This window comes from Sturnira hondurensis, unplaced genomic scaffold, assembly GCF_014824575.4.
Source record: "Sturnira hondurensis isolate 20B ecotype Veracruz unplaced genomic scaffold, ASM1482457v3 Scaffold0015509, whole genome shotgun sequence".
NCBI classification, from domain to species: domain Eukaryota; kingdom Metazoa; phylum Chordata; class Mammalia; order Chiroptera; family Phyllostomidae; genus Sturnira; species Sturnira hondurensis.
Genome location: NW_028088140.1, coordinates 6,153,023 through 6,173,036, shown reverse-complemented (window position 1 = coordinate 6,173,036; position 20,014 = coordinate 6,153,023). Strand labels below are relative to the sequence as shown.

Sequence of the window (20,014 nt, the reverse complement as noted above, 5' to 3'; positions counted from 1 at the left end):
AAGCCAACCTTTCAGTTTCATAATTCAAAGCACTGCTAATCAGGATGCTCACAGAAATGATTAAGTATGATCGCAAAATGGAGGAAAAAGTGAAAGCTATGCAAAGTGAAATAAAGGAAAATATATAGGGAACTAACAATAAAGAGAAGGAAACTAGGACTCAAATCAACAGTTTGGACCACAAGGAAGAAAGAAGCATTCAACCAGAACAGAATAAAAAAATAAAAATTCAAAAATTGGAGGGGAAGCTTAGAAACTTCTGGGACAACTTTGAACATTCCAACATCCAAATCATAGGAGTGCCAGAAGAAGAAGAGGAAGAGCAAGAAATTGAAAACTTAGTTGAACAAATAATGAAGGGGAACTTCCCCAATTTGGCAAAGGAAATAGATTTCCAGGAGGCCCAGGAAGCTCAGAGAGTCCCAAAGAAGTTGAACCCGGACTTCCGGCTAAGATGGAGGCGTAGGTGGAAACACTGTGCCTCCTCGCACAACCAAGTTTAAACACAACAAACTAGTAACAAAAACGCAACCAAAACACAGAAAATTGAACTGTACGGAAGTCCAACAACAACGAACCATTCATCCAGACTGATAAACCAGGCAAAAGAGCGAGCAGTGAGACAGACTGCGCTGGCTGAGGCCCCAGCAACAGGAATTAAAGCCTAAAACCACCAATTGGGAAAACTTTCGGGGTCAAGGCACCTGGAGAAGCTCCCAGGCTCACAGAGAGTTTGTTGGAGAGACCCACAGGGTCCTGGAGGGTGCATAGGCCCACACACCCAGGAGCCAGCACCAGGGGGACCTGGTTTGCTTGCGGTAAGCTGCAAAGGAGGCCGAAATCTGAGAGAGAGCAGAACAAATGCCTTTACCCCTCTCTGACCCCGCCCCCACATACAGTGTCACAACCCAGTGACTGGGTCGCCCTGCCGTGGTGAACACCTAAAGCTCTGTCCCTCATACAGAACAGGCGCGAACAGACCAAAACATTATGGCTCAGGCAGAAAAAGAGCTCAAAGCCCCAGAGCCAATACTTCTAAGCGACCAGGAGAAAGCCAGTCTATCAGATGCACAGTTCGAAATACTGGTGGATCAGGATGCTCACAGAACATTAATTTTAGTCACAAATTAGAAGAACAAATGAAGGCTAAACTAATTGAAATGAAGGGAAGTACACAGGAAACCAATAGTGATGGAAAGGAAACTGGCACTCAAATCAAGGGAGTGGACCAGAAGGAAGAAAAAAATGACCAAACAGAAAAGAATGAAGAAACAAGAATTCAAAAAAATGAGGAGAGGCTTAGGAACCTCCAGGACATCTTTAAACATTCCAACATCCGAATCATATGGGTACCAGAAGGGGAAGAGGAACAGCCACAAGTAGAAAACTTATTTGAACAAATAATAAAGGAGAACTTCCCCAGTATGGCAAAAGAAATAAACTTCCAGGAAATCCAGGAAGCTCAGAGAGTCCCAAAGAAGTTGGACCCAAGAAGGAACACACCAAGGCACATCATAATTACATTAGCCAAGCTTAAAATGAAGGAGAGAATCCTAGAAGCAGCAAGAGATAAGGGGACACTCACCTACAAAGGACTTCCCATCAGACTGTCAGCTGATTTCTCAAAAGAGACTTTATAGGTAAGAAGGGGCTGGAAAGAAATATTCCAAGTCATGAAATCCAAAGACCTACATCCAAGATTGCTCTATCCAGCAAAGCTTTCATTCAGAATGGAAGGGCAGATAAAGTGCTTCTCAGATAAGGTCAAATTCAAGGAGTTCATCATCACCAAGCCCTTACTGTATGAAATGTTAAAGGGACTTATCTAAGAAAAAAGAAGATAAAAAATATGAACAGTGAAAGGACAGCAAACTCACAGTTATTAACAACCACACCTAAAACAAAAGCAAACTAAGAGGACAGCTAGATGGGGAGTGGAACTATAGAAATGGAGATCACGTGGAGGGTTAGCAACAGGGGAGTGGGAGGAGGAGAAAGGAGGAGAAGGTACAGAAAATAAGTAGCATAGATGATAGGTAGAAAATAGACAGGGGGGAGGGCAAGAATAGTATGGGAAATATAGAATCTAAAGAACTTGTGACACATGGACACAAACTAAAGGGGGGGAATGGTGGGGGAGAGGGTGTGCAGGGTGGAGGGAAATGAAGGGGGGGAAATGGGACAACTGTAATGGCATAATCAATAAAAAGAAAAAAAGAAGTTGGACCCAAGGAAGCACACAACAAGGTACATCATAATTACATTACTCAAGATTAAAGATAAGGAGAGAATCTTAAAAGCAGCAAGACAAAAGGAGTCAGTCACCTACAAAGGAGTGCTTGTAAGACTGTCAGCTGATTTCTCAAAAGAAACCTTGCAGGCAAGAAGGGGCTGGAAAGAATTATTCCAAGTCATGAAAGGCAAGGACCTACATCCAAGACTGCTCTATCCAGCAAAGCTTTCATTTAGAATGGAAGGGCAGATAAAGTGCTTCCCAGAACAGGTCGTGTTAAATGAATTCATCATCACCAAGCCTTTATTATACGAAATGTTAAAGGGACTTATTTAAGAAAGAGAAGATGATCAAACCTACAAACAGTAAAATACAAACAAACTCACAACTATCAAAACCAAACCTGAATTAAAAAAAAACAAAACAAGCTAAGCTGTGAGGGCAACTTTGTCCACAAAGCCTCCCATCCGCCATGGATGAACGTGAAACTACCAAGACATGATCTGCTTGGGGAGGAAAGGTGGCCGATCCCTCAAAGGAGAAGGGCCAAGAGCCCCCTTCTCAAAGGGCTTTTATTGGGTTCCTTTGCACAAGAATACAGGTAAGGATCAAACAATAGATAGCATTCAAAGAACTGCAGGGCTTATTCTCAATCAGGGTCATAAAGAGCCATAAAACTTTGAGGAACAAACTTCTTGCTTGGACCCTAATCATTTAAATGAGAGCATTCTAAACAAAGCAGGTTTCAAAGGATTTTTACATATTCTTTCTTAGGTCTGACCACCCGGGGAACCCACCCTTTCCAGCACAGGGCTACACTGCCTTCCCCATCATAGGTTTTTAGACTTAAGTGGATTAGAGCCAGGAAGTGCTTCTCCCAGACAGAAATGGGGACTCAGGCTATGTCAGAATAGCCTGGGGGGGTGTGAGGGTCCATCGCTCCCTCTTTGTCACAGGCCCCCAAGTCCTTCCATGATGACCTCCCAAGTGTTCATGTCTGGCTTAGGTTGCCCCTCCTGTGAGGAGTCTTATCCACCATGGGCATCGACCATGCTTTGAGGATAGGGGAAGAAGCTGAGGCAGCATTTGCTACCAGAGATAAGCTTTGTCTCCTTAAGTGGCTTGCATTCCAGAGGTCGCTCACTCAGTCTTAGCCATGGGAGGCAGTTACAACTCCTGAAACCAGGCAGAGTGGTTCCCAACACTAAGCAAACAACTAAAACAGGAACAGAATCACAGAAATGGAGATCACATGGAAGGTTATCAGCAGGGAGGGGGAGTGAGGAGAATGGGAAAAAAGGTACAGGAAATAAGAAGCATAAATGGTAAGTAGAAAATAGACAGGGGAAGGTATAGTATAGGAAAGAATAGTATAGGAAATGTAGAAGCCAAAGAACTTATATGTATGACCCATGGACATGAACTAAGGGGAGGGAATGTTGGTAGGAGTGGGGGGTGCACAACACAAGGGAATAAAGAGGAGAAAAAATGGGACAACTGTAATAGCATAATCAATAAAATATTTTTTAAAAAGAAAAGGTTTAAGAAGACCTGTCTTGCTCCAAAAACTTCTCTCCTGTACTTTTCCTATTACCTCTGGCCTTCAACTTGGGCCTTGCTTTGTTAACATGTAGAATGTTCTCCTTCCTTAAAGAGCTATCACTTCTTTTCAGGCCCGTAAGTGTGGCACCTGTTCAATATAAAAAGAATGGGAGTGACATAATATAGCGGACATCTCTTAATCAGCTTTCTCCTCTTCCTTTGGACCTGTCCCTTTCCCACTCCATGTGACTCTGATGTTTGAGGGGAAGGACATATGATGGAATTTTGGCCAATCAGACTGAATCTTGAGAGAAGGCAGTGGAGGAACTCAGCTGAAGATGGTCATAGATGGCCACAGAGCCTCAGAGGTGCCTCATTCCTGCCTTTATTGAACCTTAGAATTTTAGGGATTCTTTCAAAGTTATGATCTACCCAGTATACATTAGAAAAATTCCTGTTTTTGCCTATGATAGCAGGAAGTCTACTGCTTGAACCAAAGAGCCCACATACATGCTAGTAGACTGACTTACATCCCTCAGTTTTCATATCTATAAAGTGGGGGTCTCTCAGGTCCCTCCAGCTCTACCTAACCTTCCCCAGCAGATGCGCTCTGCTTGCTCTGGAATTCTCCATGACAACGTCACTATCACCCCTCAGCATCCATCTACCTTATGTACAAATCATGGAACCAAGAGTTGTTTTTAAAGCCTCTTATTTAGACTGTAAAACCACAAGCTTCCTATTTGCCCCTTACTGCATCTCGGCGGTATTATTCTGCTAACAATTTTGCCAGCTTCTCTGCTATAGTACTGAGCATAAATAGAACATGAACATTTCCAGGAATTGTCAACTTGGCACTTCTCACACAGAGTTAAGATTTCTTTTATAGCATTAATGAAAATAAAGCCTAGGACTAAAATGTGCCCAAACGTCTAGAGGCTATATTTCCTTCTCAATTAAAATTTACTGTTTGGAAAAGTACAATGTACTTCATTTTTTCCTCTGGAGGGAAAAGCCCCCCAAAGAATCATATACTGCTTACTGTGCAAACCAAGGAACAAGTATAAACACACCTACCTATTAAAATTAAGTAAAGGCAAACATTCCTGCAGCTAGCTATGACAGCAGCCTGCAAGTCCAAACTATACCTATAAAAAGAGAAAGCTACCTTGCTAAGCGTATAGTTAAACTCTAAGGCTGTACCACCAGAAAAGCTGGTTATTGGAACTGCCAGCTCTCAAAAGCATGATTTAAGAGCTGCAAAAGTGGGGCCTGACTCCAGCATCAGGGGAGCCAACGCGCTGTCCCCTGGTCACAGCCAAGAAAATCTAGTCCCTGTTTATTCTCAAGGTAGCAAGGTGGGATGGGAGTAATCTGTAGGCTCTGCTCTTTGACCCCTCCTATGGCCCTACGCTAGACCTTACCAGCCAAAAAGTGGATAAAGAGAGACAGGAAAGAGAGAGATACCAACAACAGGCAGGAGAGACACTGACAATAGGCAGGAAAAAAAAAGACAGACAATCCCCTAGTGCTGTGTGTCCGGGAGAGACTGGAGTAATGGAGAAAAGAATAAGGGGCTGGTATTGCTTTAAATCTGTAATCACAAATGTTTGTAATTCTCTGAATTTCTTGAACATTGCCACTTAAGAATGTTCCAGAATCTTAGACCCACACAGGTGTCACTCTAACGCCAACCTTAAAATACATCAGAACTCTATGGAAAGACACAGGCTAGATGTATATAGAATGAAGTTGTTTGGAGGGTTTTGAATTAGCTGGCTGGTGAATAATGGGCTCCGCAGCAGCCACCAGTTATCAGAATCGGGAAGGAAACAAAAGTGAATTTTGAGAATGTATTTTTATATGCTACGAATTAGCAGGCTTTGAAGTCTAAGTGCCCAGATTCCAAATTTGGTTCTACCATGTCATATGACCTTGAGAGAGTGACTTACATCTCTGTGCCTCCATTTTCTTATCAGTGCAATAAGGATGATAACACCACCTGCCTCATCAAGTCACTGTCAGGATTACGTAAATTAATAAATGCCAACACCTGGAACAGTGCCTGGCACAGAGTAAGTCTTCAATAAATATTATGATTATTATTCTTTTACTGATACAATTTAAGGTTCTTTGTGAGACACAGAAAAAACTAACATTCATTTTTAGTTACAAACACATTGTCTGACCAACCCACAGGCAGACAGACCAAACCAGTCTCAGCCTTCCCTACTGGCTGTGCATCTCTCCTGCTCTCATCCACCCTCAAGCCATCTTCAGCTCGCTTCGCATCTCAGAGCAACATCCAGCTCATTCTCCACTGGCAGGTCCTGTCTCCATTTGGACACAGCTTCATCTCCAGAGCACAGAGTACTGTGGATGAGTTCTAATTAACTAACAATGCGAGGAGACAATAAAAAATGATTCTCCCCAATCCAAATTCACCAGCTAATTCAAAACCCTCCAATCAACTTCATTCTATATACATCTAGCCTATGTCTTTCCATAGAGTTCTGATGGATCTTAAGGTTGGTGTCAGAGTGACACCTGTGTGGGTCTAAGATTCTGGAACATTCCTAAGTGGCAATGTTCAAGAAATTCAGAGAATTACAAACATTTGTGATTAGAGATTTAAAACAAAACTATGTACCCTTCTACTTCTCCATTCCTACCACCCTTCCACCTCCTCCCCCAGGAAAACAAGAATAGCTCTTCAAGCAAGGGCACAGCTTGGGGAGGCCCATACTGGGGGAGCAATAAGTGAGAAAGGAGCCATGTGTCTAATCAGTTGGTCTGAAAACAAGATGTTCAGCATTGGATTTACTTAAAACAATCTAGTAGGGTATATGTGCACGTGTCTATGTGTGTTCTTAATACCACGGCCCAGACCTTGCCTCCACAGATTTTGGCATGAATTGGCCTGGGCAAAGCTTGGGGACCAATAGTTTTTAAAAGCCAGTGATGAAGCTAAATCAATCTTGGTGGTCAATAAGGTAACTGAAGTAGCCAAATGACCAATGCAGCCACAGGGGGGGAAGGAAAAAAGTAACAGTGAGAATCCCTAAGAGAAAAAGAACAGTAAATATATTTTGTAAAGTGAAATGGATGCATCCCTGCTGGGGAGAGACTTGTCATATGGTTTACTTTTCCTAGAAAGAGCTGCAATTAGCTGCCAACAGATGCATTATTTCATCAGTCCCATAAATACTTGATAAAATTCTTCCACTCTGCTTTATGTCAGCCTTGCAGGGGCGGAGGGTGGGGGGAATCTTCTGATGAAATGCAGTACTGAACTATCAAAATTTCCTTCTAAGTGATTAAAATTAGTATTAATAAAAATAAAATATTTTAGTAAAATTTTATCCCAAAATACCTCTAAAAGCCCTTGAAATTTTTTCTCTTAAAATGAAAAAAAAAGCACTAGTAAAATTTTTACAAAGCTAATTTCAGCTATTAACTCTACAGCATAACACAATTCCATTTCAAACCCAGTGGGGAGCCAAGATTGCACAGCAGAAAAAGTCTTAAATCAAGAGTCGGGAGGCCTGGACTCCAGTCCTGGCAACAAACAGCTATGTGATCACAGCTAAGTGTTGACTTAATCTCCCTAGGACTTGGTTTTCTCAGAAAAATTAGATGAGATGTAAGTCCCTCCCAGTCTAAAAGTCTGGAAACACCAGGATATGTCTTCATCTTGCTGACTTTGTGACACTAGCAAATTAATGTGTTCACAATTTACACAACCTAAAGTTAAGTCATTCTGGCAATTCTACTAATAATTTTAACCAGTTCCAACCACACTGCACAAACTGAATGAGCAAAACAGTAAAGTACGTTGACTATGGCACTATTTTCTATCTGAGTGAAAGCTAGTCTTCCTTCCCCAACTCTGCCAGCAGGCAATGGCTCATGCCCCAAACTCCTGTCATTCTTTTTAATTGAGAAAATACATGAAAAGCATCTTCATGCTTCTGGCCATATCCTCATACCATTATTATTTCTTCGTTTTTTTTTATGTTGATTCATTTTAGCTTCAATAAAAACAATGTATTCTTTAAAGGAACTTCATACACAGAAAAGGTTTTTTGCCATAAATGAAAGAAAGATGTCAAATGGATACAAGAAGGAAAAGCAAAACAACTACATTCTACCTAAATATTGTTGTCCACAGAAGGCTTTAAGCATGAGGACCTTTTTCTGTCTGTGAAAAGAAAAACTGCAAAATTCAGTAATATGTTTCAGGAATATTTGCACCAAACAGAGGCTTTTACCTGGTTATTAGTATTGAGACAGAAAAAAAAGGAAATAAAACTCTCACCATGGGATTCAATCCCATTCCACATACCATCAAAAGTCATTTTAAGAACCACCCAAGATCACGGCTGTGCACACATCTCACATTCTGGAAAACACAACAAACGGCTGCGACCGCACCTATGCTGACGTGCACTGTGACTAATCTCTCCACAAGGACGGTCCCTTTCCAAGATGAGCCCGGGCTCTAGCCACACTCTCATCTGGGGTTCCCACTATCCGAACTGCTCTTCCTCCTATATCCACTCTGTCGCAGAACTTAGGTCTCTGCTGAACCTCCCCTCATCAGAGAGGTTTTCTCTGACCATCCCCAATAATACGCTAAGCCCTTGCTCACCACCACACAAGCTGTTTTTCTTCACAGCACTATCATCATCTGATACACAGTCATACGCTCCTTAAGGACAGGGAGACCATTCTGAGAAACACGTCGTGAGGTGATTTCATCATTCCGTGCACACCACAGAGTGCACTTACCCAAACTTAGAGGGCATAGCCTACCACACACATGAGCAACATACTATGGCCCACTGCTCCCACGCTACAAGCCTGTATGGCACGTTACTGTATAAACGACATGAGATTTAATCAAGTGTATGAGAAAATGATGCAATCAAGAGATGTGGTAAACTCCAGATGCTTGAGGCGGCTGCTAGAGTAGAACTGCATACTGTTGTACAGTACAATGTTTTTAATAAGTAGAAAGAGTACTCTAGAAGAATAAAAATTATAGTATGGTAGAACATAAATCAATAACATAGTTATTTATTATCAACTATTATGTGCTGAACATAATCGTATGTGCTACACTTGTATAGAACAGGCAGCACAGTAGGTTTGTTTATACCAGCATCACCACAAACACCTGAGTAATACGTTGCCCTACGACATTATGATGGCTAAGACGTCACTAGGCAATAGGAATTTTTCAGCTCCTTTATAGGCTTATGAAACTGCCATCGTATATATAGTCTGTCATTAACCAAATAGTTGTCGTGTAGCACATGATTGTATTATTTATTCGTTTACTTGATGTCGACCCCCATCAAACTGGAGAATATAGTGAGCGCACAAGAGCAGGGGCTTTGTTTACTGTAACATCCCTAGCATCTAGTGTCTGGCACATGGTCAATACTCATTACTTGGTGAATGAACAAATGAATCCCCTCAGTTGATCTGGAGATCCTTCACACATCTTTATCACCTAGACCCTGGCACCTAGCAGGTCCTTAGGAAGATAGGAAAATCATGCCAGGGGAAACAAGAAACCTAAGATCTCTGTGGACTCTGCCCTTACCACAAGAAAGGGTCTTGCTGAGAATGCTCACCCACCATTCGCTCTCTAGTACAGAGGATGCCACAAAGTAAACTCTACTCAGCCACAGCTAGATAAACTGAGATCAACACTGAACTCATATGCAGAGTACAGTCAAGTCATGGTATGACTAGAAAACCCCAGACTAGAAAGCTCTCTAGTTACAATTACAATGCCTAAACCCATTGCAATGACTAAAATTTTTGCCATTATTGCTCAGTAACATCAGATGCATCCAAGCCTACATGTAGAAGCCAGAGTGTATCTCGAGACAGGGGCTGATGAGCCTATACATGGTCAGGCAATGCCAGCTCCAAAAGGGGTAAGCCCTGGACAGGCTAAGCCCTGGAGCTGGCGAGAAGCAGAGAACAGGCCAGCCATGTGTCTTGCTCCAGTGAGGGCAGCCATGGAGGCCAGGGCACAAGGTCCATGGCAAGGACTGACTAGCTCAAGCTCAAACTCAAGCCAGGTTGAAGTAAAGGTCAGCCCCAGGACAGCCACTCTAGAAGGCTAAAGAATTGAGGCATCTGTGCTAACATAGGAGGTACAGGGTTTTGTTCCGAGATATCCTTGCCAGTGCAGCAGAAATCTAGCTTAAAGAAGTAAAAATAAATGAATAAATAACTCCCAAACCTAAAGGGTTAAAGGCAGGGTTGCTAGCCTGACTATTAAATGAGGATCAGGGCAGAGACACAGTCTCACAGCCAGGGCCAACACAATGGAATGGGAAGTTCTGGGGCCCAAGAGTCACTCCCACCACCACTCAGACTAAGCCCCCCCTGCTAGTGAGACTGGGGCTGCCCCTAAACCTCCTTTCCAGATCCAGAGTAGCTCAGGCGCTGGAGTGCACCTGTCACTGCAGACGGAGCAAAGAGCAGTGGGAAGGCAGACGGGCAGGCATGTGTGGCCTTCACCCAAATTCAACATTATCCTCATCTCCTAAATGACCTCCGGAGCCCAGAGAGGATCTCCAACTGACCTAGTGTCTACTATGTGACCTTGGCCAGTACAAGACACATGGCACTGTGTTCCTTCCAAGGTGCCACACTGGATTAAGTCATATTATTGCCAGAATTCCTCTTTTAAAAGATAAGAGTCCTTACAGGGTGAGAAAAACACCAAATCAATTCTCCATTAACATCCTAGAGTTCTACTAACAGAGATAGGGAGGACCAGTCATCTAGGCAGATTCTGAGAGAATCAAAGGTTTAAATCCAGAACATACATAAAAACAACTAAAATCAAGCAACAAATAAGGCCTTTGAGGCAACTCCAAATTCACAAGTGAAATACAAAAATTCAACTCAGACAAACAAAGGGAAAACAAAGAATCCCTGGAACAAGAAAACTCTTCAAAAAAATAAAATCAGCTCATTCTTAAAGTAAGACCTACCTCTTGGATAAAGAGAAAGCCATTCCTTCTAAGAGGAAACCACCAAATCTATACAAATTAATTAATAATTGCAACCAAAATTATTGAAAAGGGTCAGAAAGGTTGATGTATATATATACATAGATAAGCACCACACTTTCCTACAGTCTAGTTACTCAAAATTCAAAAATTTACAAAACTTTCAATGGACTATTTAAAATTTTATAAAACTACTGTATTACAACACTGAAGAAGCACTAAGGTCCTGAAAGATAGGCCTCTAGGTCCATTCACAATTTTTACAGGGATATTAAATTGAAGGCACTTCAGCTCTGATTTTTTTCCCAAGATTTTTTAAAAAAGAACATTTCAATTAAGTCCCAGTTTAATTTTGGAACTAAAATACTGCCATCAAATTAATTAATAATTAAAACACAAAGCTGAAGGTCTCAAATAAGAAGTCATTACCTAGCAATTCCTTTAAAATAATATCATTTCCTACATCCCTTACATATACGTGTATATATATGTATATATAGACACATACAGCTGAAATTATGGCACAGTGAATTTTCTACAATGTATGTAGATTTTAGAAGTGGTGATTACAAAGTGGAACACTACAAAGTGAAGAAGGGAATGACAACCCCAAACTCAGGGTTCACCGGGGAGTGGGGGTTGAGGATGGGGTAGGACTGGGGAGGAGCACCCGGGGTCCTCAAAGGCAATGGTAGTATTTTTTAAACCGAGTAATGGGGAAACAGAGGTTTACTATACCATTATTCTCCAGACCTTATGTATATCTTGTGATCTTAAAATATTCAATAATTAACAATAACTATTTAAAAAGTGAATTTACACAGTTGTCATTGTAGCAGGCATATACAGATATATGTAAATCAAACTGTCTTCAGAATATTTTTTCAGCAAAGATACTCAACAAGAAAACAATTAAGAGTGCTTAATTTGTGCAGTAGCCAACCTATCATCACATTTGACCTTTCCCACATAATTAACAAACTAATATTTTTCTAAACTTCAACAGACACACTAGATTTTTCTTCCCACTCTATAATGTTTTGTTCTGCTTACTTAAAAACAAAACAAAACTATTATTCTCTCCACTTCTCTGTAACTTTCATCATTTGGTTAAAAAACATCTTAAATTTTTTTCTTGTTCTCTGAATGAGTGTGAAGAAACGACAATGACGTCATGCCCCTATTAAAAACATACAACAGTACTATTTACATCACCCAAAGTGATTATAAAATTACAGTAAACATTTTGGTAGAAACACAGGCTTTCAGTTTGCCCGTTTTATTGTTTCCAACTATGTTTTGCCAAGAAGAACCTCTAAGTCACACACCAGGAAAAGACATCGGATACTCTAACATTTCTTTTAACATCTCCCCAATTCTATGTTATTTATTCTGCTTTCAATAAAGGAGTAGAAATGTCTTAGATACTTTCATTTGTCTTTGTTCACATACCTGAGAATTCCTGTGGTCTTCAAAGACCAACTACTTTCAGCATTTCAAAAAGCATAAAACATAAATTTGCTTGTAATTTGGTCACGCCAGGAAATGAAAATATTTTTTCTTTTTCCACTGGGATTTTACTAGGCCTTCCTAAGTTAACTGGTTAACTCATGCTGATCAGATATTCAGACATATGTCATTAATAAAAATAGAAAAATTAATCATGAGTAGTAAATAAACATCTGTAAAAATCATTCAAAATATGAGCTCCATGAGGCAAAAACAATAAAAGTGGTCTTTTATTACTGGCATTTGCTTTTTAACCAGATATACTGGTATTTTAAAAACAGTAGTAACAAAGTCTAGGGACCACTGATTGAAGAAGTTCAGACTATCGCAGCTATCAAAAACGCCAGAGAATGTTGATTTCCTAACTCTGTTAAGAATTTGCAAAACAGCTTTCAATTGTTTTTGTCAGTTCAGTTCTCTGCTCCTCAGTTTTTTGTAAAAAGTATAAATCACGGGAGCTGTTGGAAGAGAACAAGTATTTTATAGCACATCTTCCTGCTACAGCCTCGTGCCAGATTAATGGCCCTAGGGCTCTCTTTTCCACAGCTTTCAACTTTCCTTAAAATAAATGAGACCCATCACAAACTACTATCCTTACAAAGTTAAATACTCTGGGTGTCTGAACAAACCAAACTACACAGGATGACTTTAAATCAATACCTTTAAAAACAAATTAAGCAAGCCTTCCAGATAATCCCTTTTGGCCACGTAGTACAGCCCAGGGAACAGGTGCGAGGCGAGCCTTCCTAGAGGCTGTCTCCTCCTTCAAGAACCTGACCTTTTCCAGCCGGCAACTCTGGCACCTCATGAAGCAGTTACCGGGAGGCCTAATGCCCGCTTTCCCGTCTGCACTTTCCAAACGGCCCCTGATGCCAACGACTGAGATATGACCTGGCTCTCAGATGAGAACATGCCTCCCCAGTGATTTGCCAAGTTTCCCTGGAAGCATTTCTAAGTATATGTTCTCTGAGCACCCTCCTCATCCTCTCAAGCATGGTTCACTTTTCCTTCTTTCCCGGCACTTCCTAATTCCACCTCCCCATCCCAACCTTGTAAATGCCTTATGTCTTCAGTCCAAACTCCTTACCCACTTTTGGGAACTGCTGATCCCCTCGAAGCCTGAAACCCCAATTTCAAATCCAAAGGCTGTAATTCAACAATTTTGGAACCGGTTTGAAGTGATCTTTTTGAGGCATACCTGCAGGCAGCTCAGTTATGGCTTCTTCTCTTGCCTTCTCCAGCTTCTCCCTTACCCAGGGAAATTCTTGCAGGGAATCTAGGAATGTATCAAATGCTTTAGGACCTCTGGAAGGTAGGATATCCAGCAGCAGCATTGTTTTCCGGAGGCCTGTGGTCTGAGCTTTGATTTCTTGAAGATGGTTTTCTGTCAAGACCCCTTCCTGGTAAAGATACTGAAGAACCAGTCCCTCCACCAGTACTTGGGATCCCAGCTCCAGGCGGAGGGAGCGAAGCACTTGCTTGTCTCTAGCCTCCATATCCCCCTGGGAAAAGACAAAATTGTAGCTCAGATTACAGAAATACTGATGTGCCTCCAAAGCTATTGCCCTGCAATGTCATCTCCTGAAAGAAATGGACATCTGTGAAACCTAGAGTGCCGGCCATGGTGTTGAACTTCTGGCCGTTAAGCCAAGACTAATTCATTTCAACTGTTTCAAACATAAGGAACAATCTCAAATATGAATCATTTTTTTTCCTATTTTGCTTTCCACACAAGGGGAGTCCCAGCTCAATTCCTTATTCTATAAAAAGATTTGGGGGGGAGTGGTTCAGGTACCCTACTTTAAAAGCAACTTCTATCCAAGTATTACATTGAAAGATATTTCATTTTAACATAGGTGAGAAGAAACAGTGGTTTCATTTGAATAGTGTCTTCATAGAATTGCCCCACCACCGCAGAAGACTGCCTGCAGGTGCCCTTCTGAACATGGGCATTGGCAGAAGCTGATCAGCAATGGGCACGGGGGGCAGAAGCCAGCAGTACCAGTAAGTTTAAAAATCTCTTACCCTAAAAGGCTTATATACCATCACCTTCAAGAAAAACATCTGAGTGTTTGTGTGCGGTCTCCAGTAATCTTGTATATAATCAGAAATTCCACCCCATCCCTCGAAGAATTCAGACTTGCCACCACGACACTACCGTGACTACACATGCAAGGGACATTCAGTGGGATTTTTTTCTTAAAAAAAAAAAATCCACACGCCAGTCCTGTCACGCAGGGTTTGAGGGCATATTGCCAAGACCACTGCATCAGTGAGCTGAGGGGAGGTTGTGTAAGTAAGTGGCGGGGTCACCCACACAAAGTGAAACTCGGCCCTGCCCCCGCCCCCAGCCCTCGAGGCAGCCCCCGATCCCAGTCTGAGTGGTGGCTGGTGAAGATCCTGTGCACTTCTGGCTGCCGGCGCCCGTTTGCAACTTGTTTCTATTCCCTGTCTCAGCAGCGGAAGCTGGTATCACGAACAGGAGGGACTACGAGAGGTTTTGGGGACAGCCTGACCCGCTAAAAAAAATGTGTTGGGAATGACCTTCAGGGAGGACCGAGGGGAGAGCTGGGCCTCAGGCACCCCCACCGCCAGCCACCCAAACCGGCTCCACTCGGCTGCCGCCCGCAGGCTCGGAGGGAGGGGGAGCCACGTCGGCCCAGGCCGTTAGGCCAGAGACGCCGCTGCACCGGGCCTTCGAGAAAAGATGGATGCGGAGCTTCTGGTTTCCTGTTACTTACGTCTGCAAACACGTATCTTAAAAAATAAATAAACAAAACTGCCACCGGAATCCACAATGTTAGGGAACCTGAGCCATAAGCACCATCTTTATTAAAGGTGAAAACCGAAAACAGGAAGTATTGTCGCCATCTTTGTTGAGGGCAAAGACAGGAAGTGCTGCAGCTATCCTTATTGAGCCCTCAAGTGTCGGGCCGAAGCCTTTGCTGCCATGTTTGTTGTGGGTAAACAATGTAGCTGGCTGGAGATGAAAAGTAGCATTATTTAGTGGGCGGGGAGGTATCTAAGGAAAAAAAGTAATTGGGTAATTGCATTTTTAACACAGTAACTCCACCATGGCTTTGCACGTAATTGAAACAATAAGTCTCAAAAGACATTTTATCAGCGAAGCCTTACATGACCACTTTATTTAAAATTGCCAAATCCATCTCCTGCACTCCTATGGTCTTTTCCAAGTTTTATCTGTAGCACTATCACCATCTTACTAAAACTTCTACTTATTTATCATGTTTCCCTCAAAAAATGTAAGGTCATTTTTTTTATATCACAAGGTTCCTGCTCACAAAACATCTGCAAGTCAATCAGTTAGGACTCAGTTCCAGTGATCAGCTAGCTACTCCAGAAAGAAAGGAATTTTTCATGGAGGTGAATTGGGTACATTCACAATCATTGGAAAGACTGGAAAAGGTCTGGCACACAAACATAACTTCCTAAACAACAGTGGCAAACTGGCCCATGGGCACAACCAGGAAGATGGAGTCCAGAAGCCACTACCACACAGTTCCAGCCTTCTCAACACTGACAGACTGGGCAATGAAACACTGCTGCAGAAAAAAACAAGGTCTCCACAGCTGTATTTGCCAGCAGCATCAAAAAAGAATTTGCAAACTTACTCTGATGTGTGAGGGAGGACCCCCTCAAAAACCTGAATTATCTTCTGGAGGGTTGGGCCCGTTGTAGTACAGGCTTCCCTTGCTAAGTGAGTGTTCTAGGAACTCACCTGTGTCAGTGCACCAGCTGGTGGTATTGTGAGAGGCTGCATTAGGCTTCAGTGATTTTTTTGAGTCTTTCAAATGCATTTGCCCATTTCATGAAGTGTGATTTACCAGTGCACCTGCCCACACAGCAAAGTGTTAAGCAGTTTTTGACCAATAACAGCATGACCCCTGTGCCCCACCCTCCCTATTCACCCCATCTCACCCCAGCAGTTTTTTTGTTTGTTTGTTTTCTCTGATGAAAAAAGTCCTCAGAAGGAAACATTTTGCTGCTGTGGAAGAGGTGAAATAAAAAGTGGCAGAAGCTCTAAAAGGCATCAAAATCAAGGAGTTCAAAAACTGTTTTGAGCAGTGGAAAAAATATCTTGATAGATGTGTTGTATCAAATGGGGACTAGTTTGAAGGTGACTGAAGTTTAAACATGTAAGAATAAATACACGACTTTTTATTATTAAATACCAGGGGTTTATTTGGTCCTCTCCTAATATGCAGTTGGTAAAACAATTAGCATATTGAACGTTACCAAGCAAAGGTGTCTGGAATGTGTAGTTTGGAGTTTTCCAAATGCTGAAGAACAGAAAGGTATGCTAAAAAGAGAGAGGGGCTGGTACTATAATACTGAGTGATAGGTCTAGGTCACAACAAGTGAGTTCACCACATTTTTAATTTGGAAGCCAAAACAAATGCGTGATCCAAATGTAAAAAGATACAAAAACATTAAATTGAGGTTCTTTACTCAAATTCCTTTATGAAATTCCTTTATTAAATGAGTCAGTCAATAAATATATTTTTGATTCACTTTCAAATCAATTGGATAGGATATACAGAAATTCATATATACTGCTTAAAATTTGTTGATAGTAACAACAACAACCAAAAGAACACACAACTCCTTAACTATCATTATTTCCATAGAGGTTTTCATGACCCACATCTTTAGTGGGAGACGAAATATCTTTGTAAACAAACCAGTGGAAAGCAATTCTAAAGCTCACACCTCAAAACCTTCTAATTTTTGTAACCTGTTTAAAGTATTGTTACACCAATCTACCATTTTACTATATAATATTTTTACATGAGTGGCAGGTATTAATTTTATAACAAGCATTTTACATATGTGAGGAGCGTGGAATCAACGTGGCAAGTGTCTTAGCCAAAATCTCATAGTTAATATACCCATATAGCAAAACCCAAATTCTGACCAGTTGTCTCTGGTTTCATGTTATTTCCAGTACATAGCACACCCCACAGCCCTCGTGAAGAATCTGTTGTTCTAATGACAGCCCAAAATATTGCCAAATCATTCTGGTGCCACCTCCCTCTCTTGATACTCTCAACTTCCAGGTAGTCTCTTCACTCTCTCCATTTTCTTTCATCCTGGAATTGCTGTCCTTTCCCGGATAAGACGTCTGTATGTGGACAGGTATTAGCAACATTCTCTGTCTTTATGCAGACAATGTGCAGACCTCTTGTGATACTGACAATAGCTTAGGTTCCTGACTTTTGGGGGAGGAAAAAAACATATTGTTCCAACTGCAAAGTAAATTTTGATAATTTTCCAACATACAGGAAAGTTCAAACAAATAGCACAAAAAACACCTGTATAAAAAGTACCTAGGTTAAAACATTTCTTGATGATTTGTTGTATTTGGAAAGGCTTTAGATATTCTGGGAAATAGAAAGTGATATTGATGATGACATCCAGGGGAAGATGAAGAGCATAGAGTGAGTTCCATGAGAATTCACAGAACAGAGGAAAAGTGAATGAGACAGCATGAGAAGAATTAGTGCAGGAACCAAGGGGCATACAGTCCTTGTGGTGAACAGCCTGAGAGGTTAGGATTAAAGATCTGAATTAAATTCATAAGGTGAAACCCCTGACCATCCAAATCCTCTTTCTATGGCAGATTTAGATGAGCATCCCTGCTGCCTCCTCAGTGGCCAGGCTGGCTCTCTGACTGATTAGCCACTGCCATCAATGAGTCTGTTGGAGGACCACCGCCCATTCTAGTGTGCAATGATACTTCTGAGAAGCACACCCAAAGTCCAGCTTTCCTTATATACCCTATTTTTCAGACCATAAGACGCATCTAGGTTTTAGAGGAAAATAGGAAAAAACTTTGGAAGGAAAAAATGTGCTAAAATATTTAATAACATAAATAACATAGTATTTCACCAATGTAAATGTAAACAGAACTCAACAGCAGCATTAACAACCATTATTCCTCCCAAATTGGGGGGGGGGAGTGTGCATCTTATAGTCTGAAAAATATGATAAATGGCTGAGGACAACAGGCCCCGAAGGAATCCACAACAGATCAGAATCGCCATCACAGGTGGTCACTGCTCCACTCTGTCCTGTCCCTCTCTGTAGGCTGGAACTCTGCTCCCACAGATGACTAAGCACCTGTTACCCAGTGGTAACCAATACATTTTCAGGAAGGACAGATGGACAGATATTTCCCTTTTTATCTCTCCCCTATGATGCTTACTTGCACTAACATATACCCTTTGCCAGTCTGCAAAAGAAAGAGTCATAAAACTAGAAGAATGAGTGTAGTATTTTTCTGCCTTTCAATTTAGTCTTAGCTGTGCAACCTTCAAAACACAACCTAAAGGAGTTATTTCGGCTTTTCCTGCTTCATGTACGTGGAAATTGAGCCATGGAGAAAAACAGATTCATTTCAAGCATACCTCAAACACAAATGGATTATGGATTAAGTCACAGAGAAACTTCAATAAATTCTGAAAAAAATCAATAGGATACAAACTATGTACTCTCCAATTTTACAATGAAATTGGAAATTTTAACAAAAGGATAGCTTCCATAAATCCCATGAGTTTGGAAACTAAATTAATCAACCACTAAACCTTTGAGCAAAAAAAAAGCCAAATATATTTGTATTGATACAGCCATAGAAAAAATATTATGGTGATTCCTCAAAAAAAAAAAAAGAGAATTATCATATGACCCAGCAATCCCACTTCTGAATGTAGATTCAAAGAAAGTGAAATCAGTATCTCAAAGAGATATCTACATTCCCATGTTCATTGCAGCATTGTACACAACAGCTGCAACATAAGTGTCCATCAATGAATGAATAAATAGAATATATATATATATATATATATATATATATATATATTTCAGCCTTGAAAAAAAAAAAAAGAAAATCACACTTACTAGAATGGCCAAAATCAGAACTCTGACAACACCAAATGCTGACAACGATGTGAAGCGACAGGAACTCTCATTCACTGCTGGTGGAAATGCAAAATGGTATGGCGACTTGGAAAGACAGTTTGGCAACTTCTTACAAAAGTAAAAATACTCTTATCTGACCCAGCAATCATGCTCCTTGGTATTTACCTAAAGGAATTGAAAAGTTATGTCCAAACAAAAGCCTGAACATGGATTGTAGGGAAACATTTCACATGGTTTGGAAATGTAGCTCAGCACTCATGTGGAAAACCAGTGGGGAGCGAGTCATCACACAGGACCACACCCACAGATAGATTTTCCCATGGGGAATCAGGCCTGCATTGTACCTAGGCCCCTGTGAGGCTTGCTTTTGCTAAAACTCCCTCACCCTGAATTGAGGCAAAAAGGGCTTACTGTACCTTTCTAAAATCTGAGCTAAACCTCCCAAGTATGTAGTGTAACCAGTTCAACAACCCTTCCCCTTGGTCTGCAACATCCTTCTCTTTGAAGCAATTAGCAACATTCTTTCCTTTGTTATCTATAAAAGGCAATCCCCTGCAGCGAAACTATGCATAGTAAATGAGAACTGCCCTTGATGTAATGTACCCAGAAAAGCAATAAAAGCTTGTCCAGGCAGGGGCTGGGGCCCTCTCACCCTCATCGAGAGAGGCCACACCATCCTTTTTTCACCACAGGATTTCTATAGTCTGTGTATTTGTTCATAGCAACAACACATACAGATCCTGCAGGCCAG

General features: G+C 41.3%; 1 protein-coding gene across 4 annotated transcripts in view; it reads right to left on the bottom strand.

The window, feature by feature from the left end:
- Positions 1-15,204, bottom strand: part of CRADD (CARD and death domain containing adaptor protein) — a 203,677-nt gene extending 188,473 nt beyond the window's left edge. The window contains exons 1-2 of one of the 4 annotated variants that reach the window (XM_037064682.1): positions 15,066-15,204; positions 13,523-13,826 (exon numbers count right to left, since the gene is read on the bottom strand). In XM_037064682.1, coding sequence (XP_036920577.1) covers positions 13,523-13,820 — 298 coding nt within the window. In that variant the 5' untranslated portion in view covers positions 13,821-13,826; positions 15,066-15,204. Of the gene's footprint in view, positions 1-13,522; positions 13,827-14,349; positions 14,464-14,868; positions 15,034-15,065 lie in introns of those variants that run through there. The other 3 variants (XM_037064683.1, XM_037064684.1, XM_037064681.1) reach the window with 3 other exon arrangements.
- Positions 15,205-20,014: the final 4,810 nt, after the last annotated feature.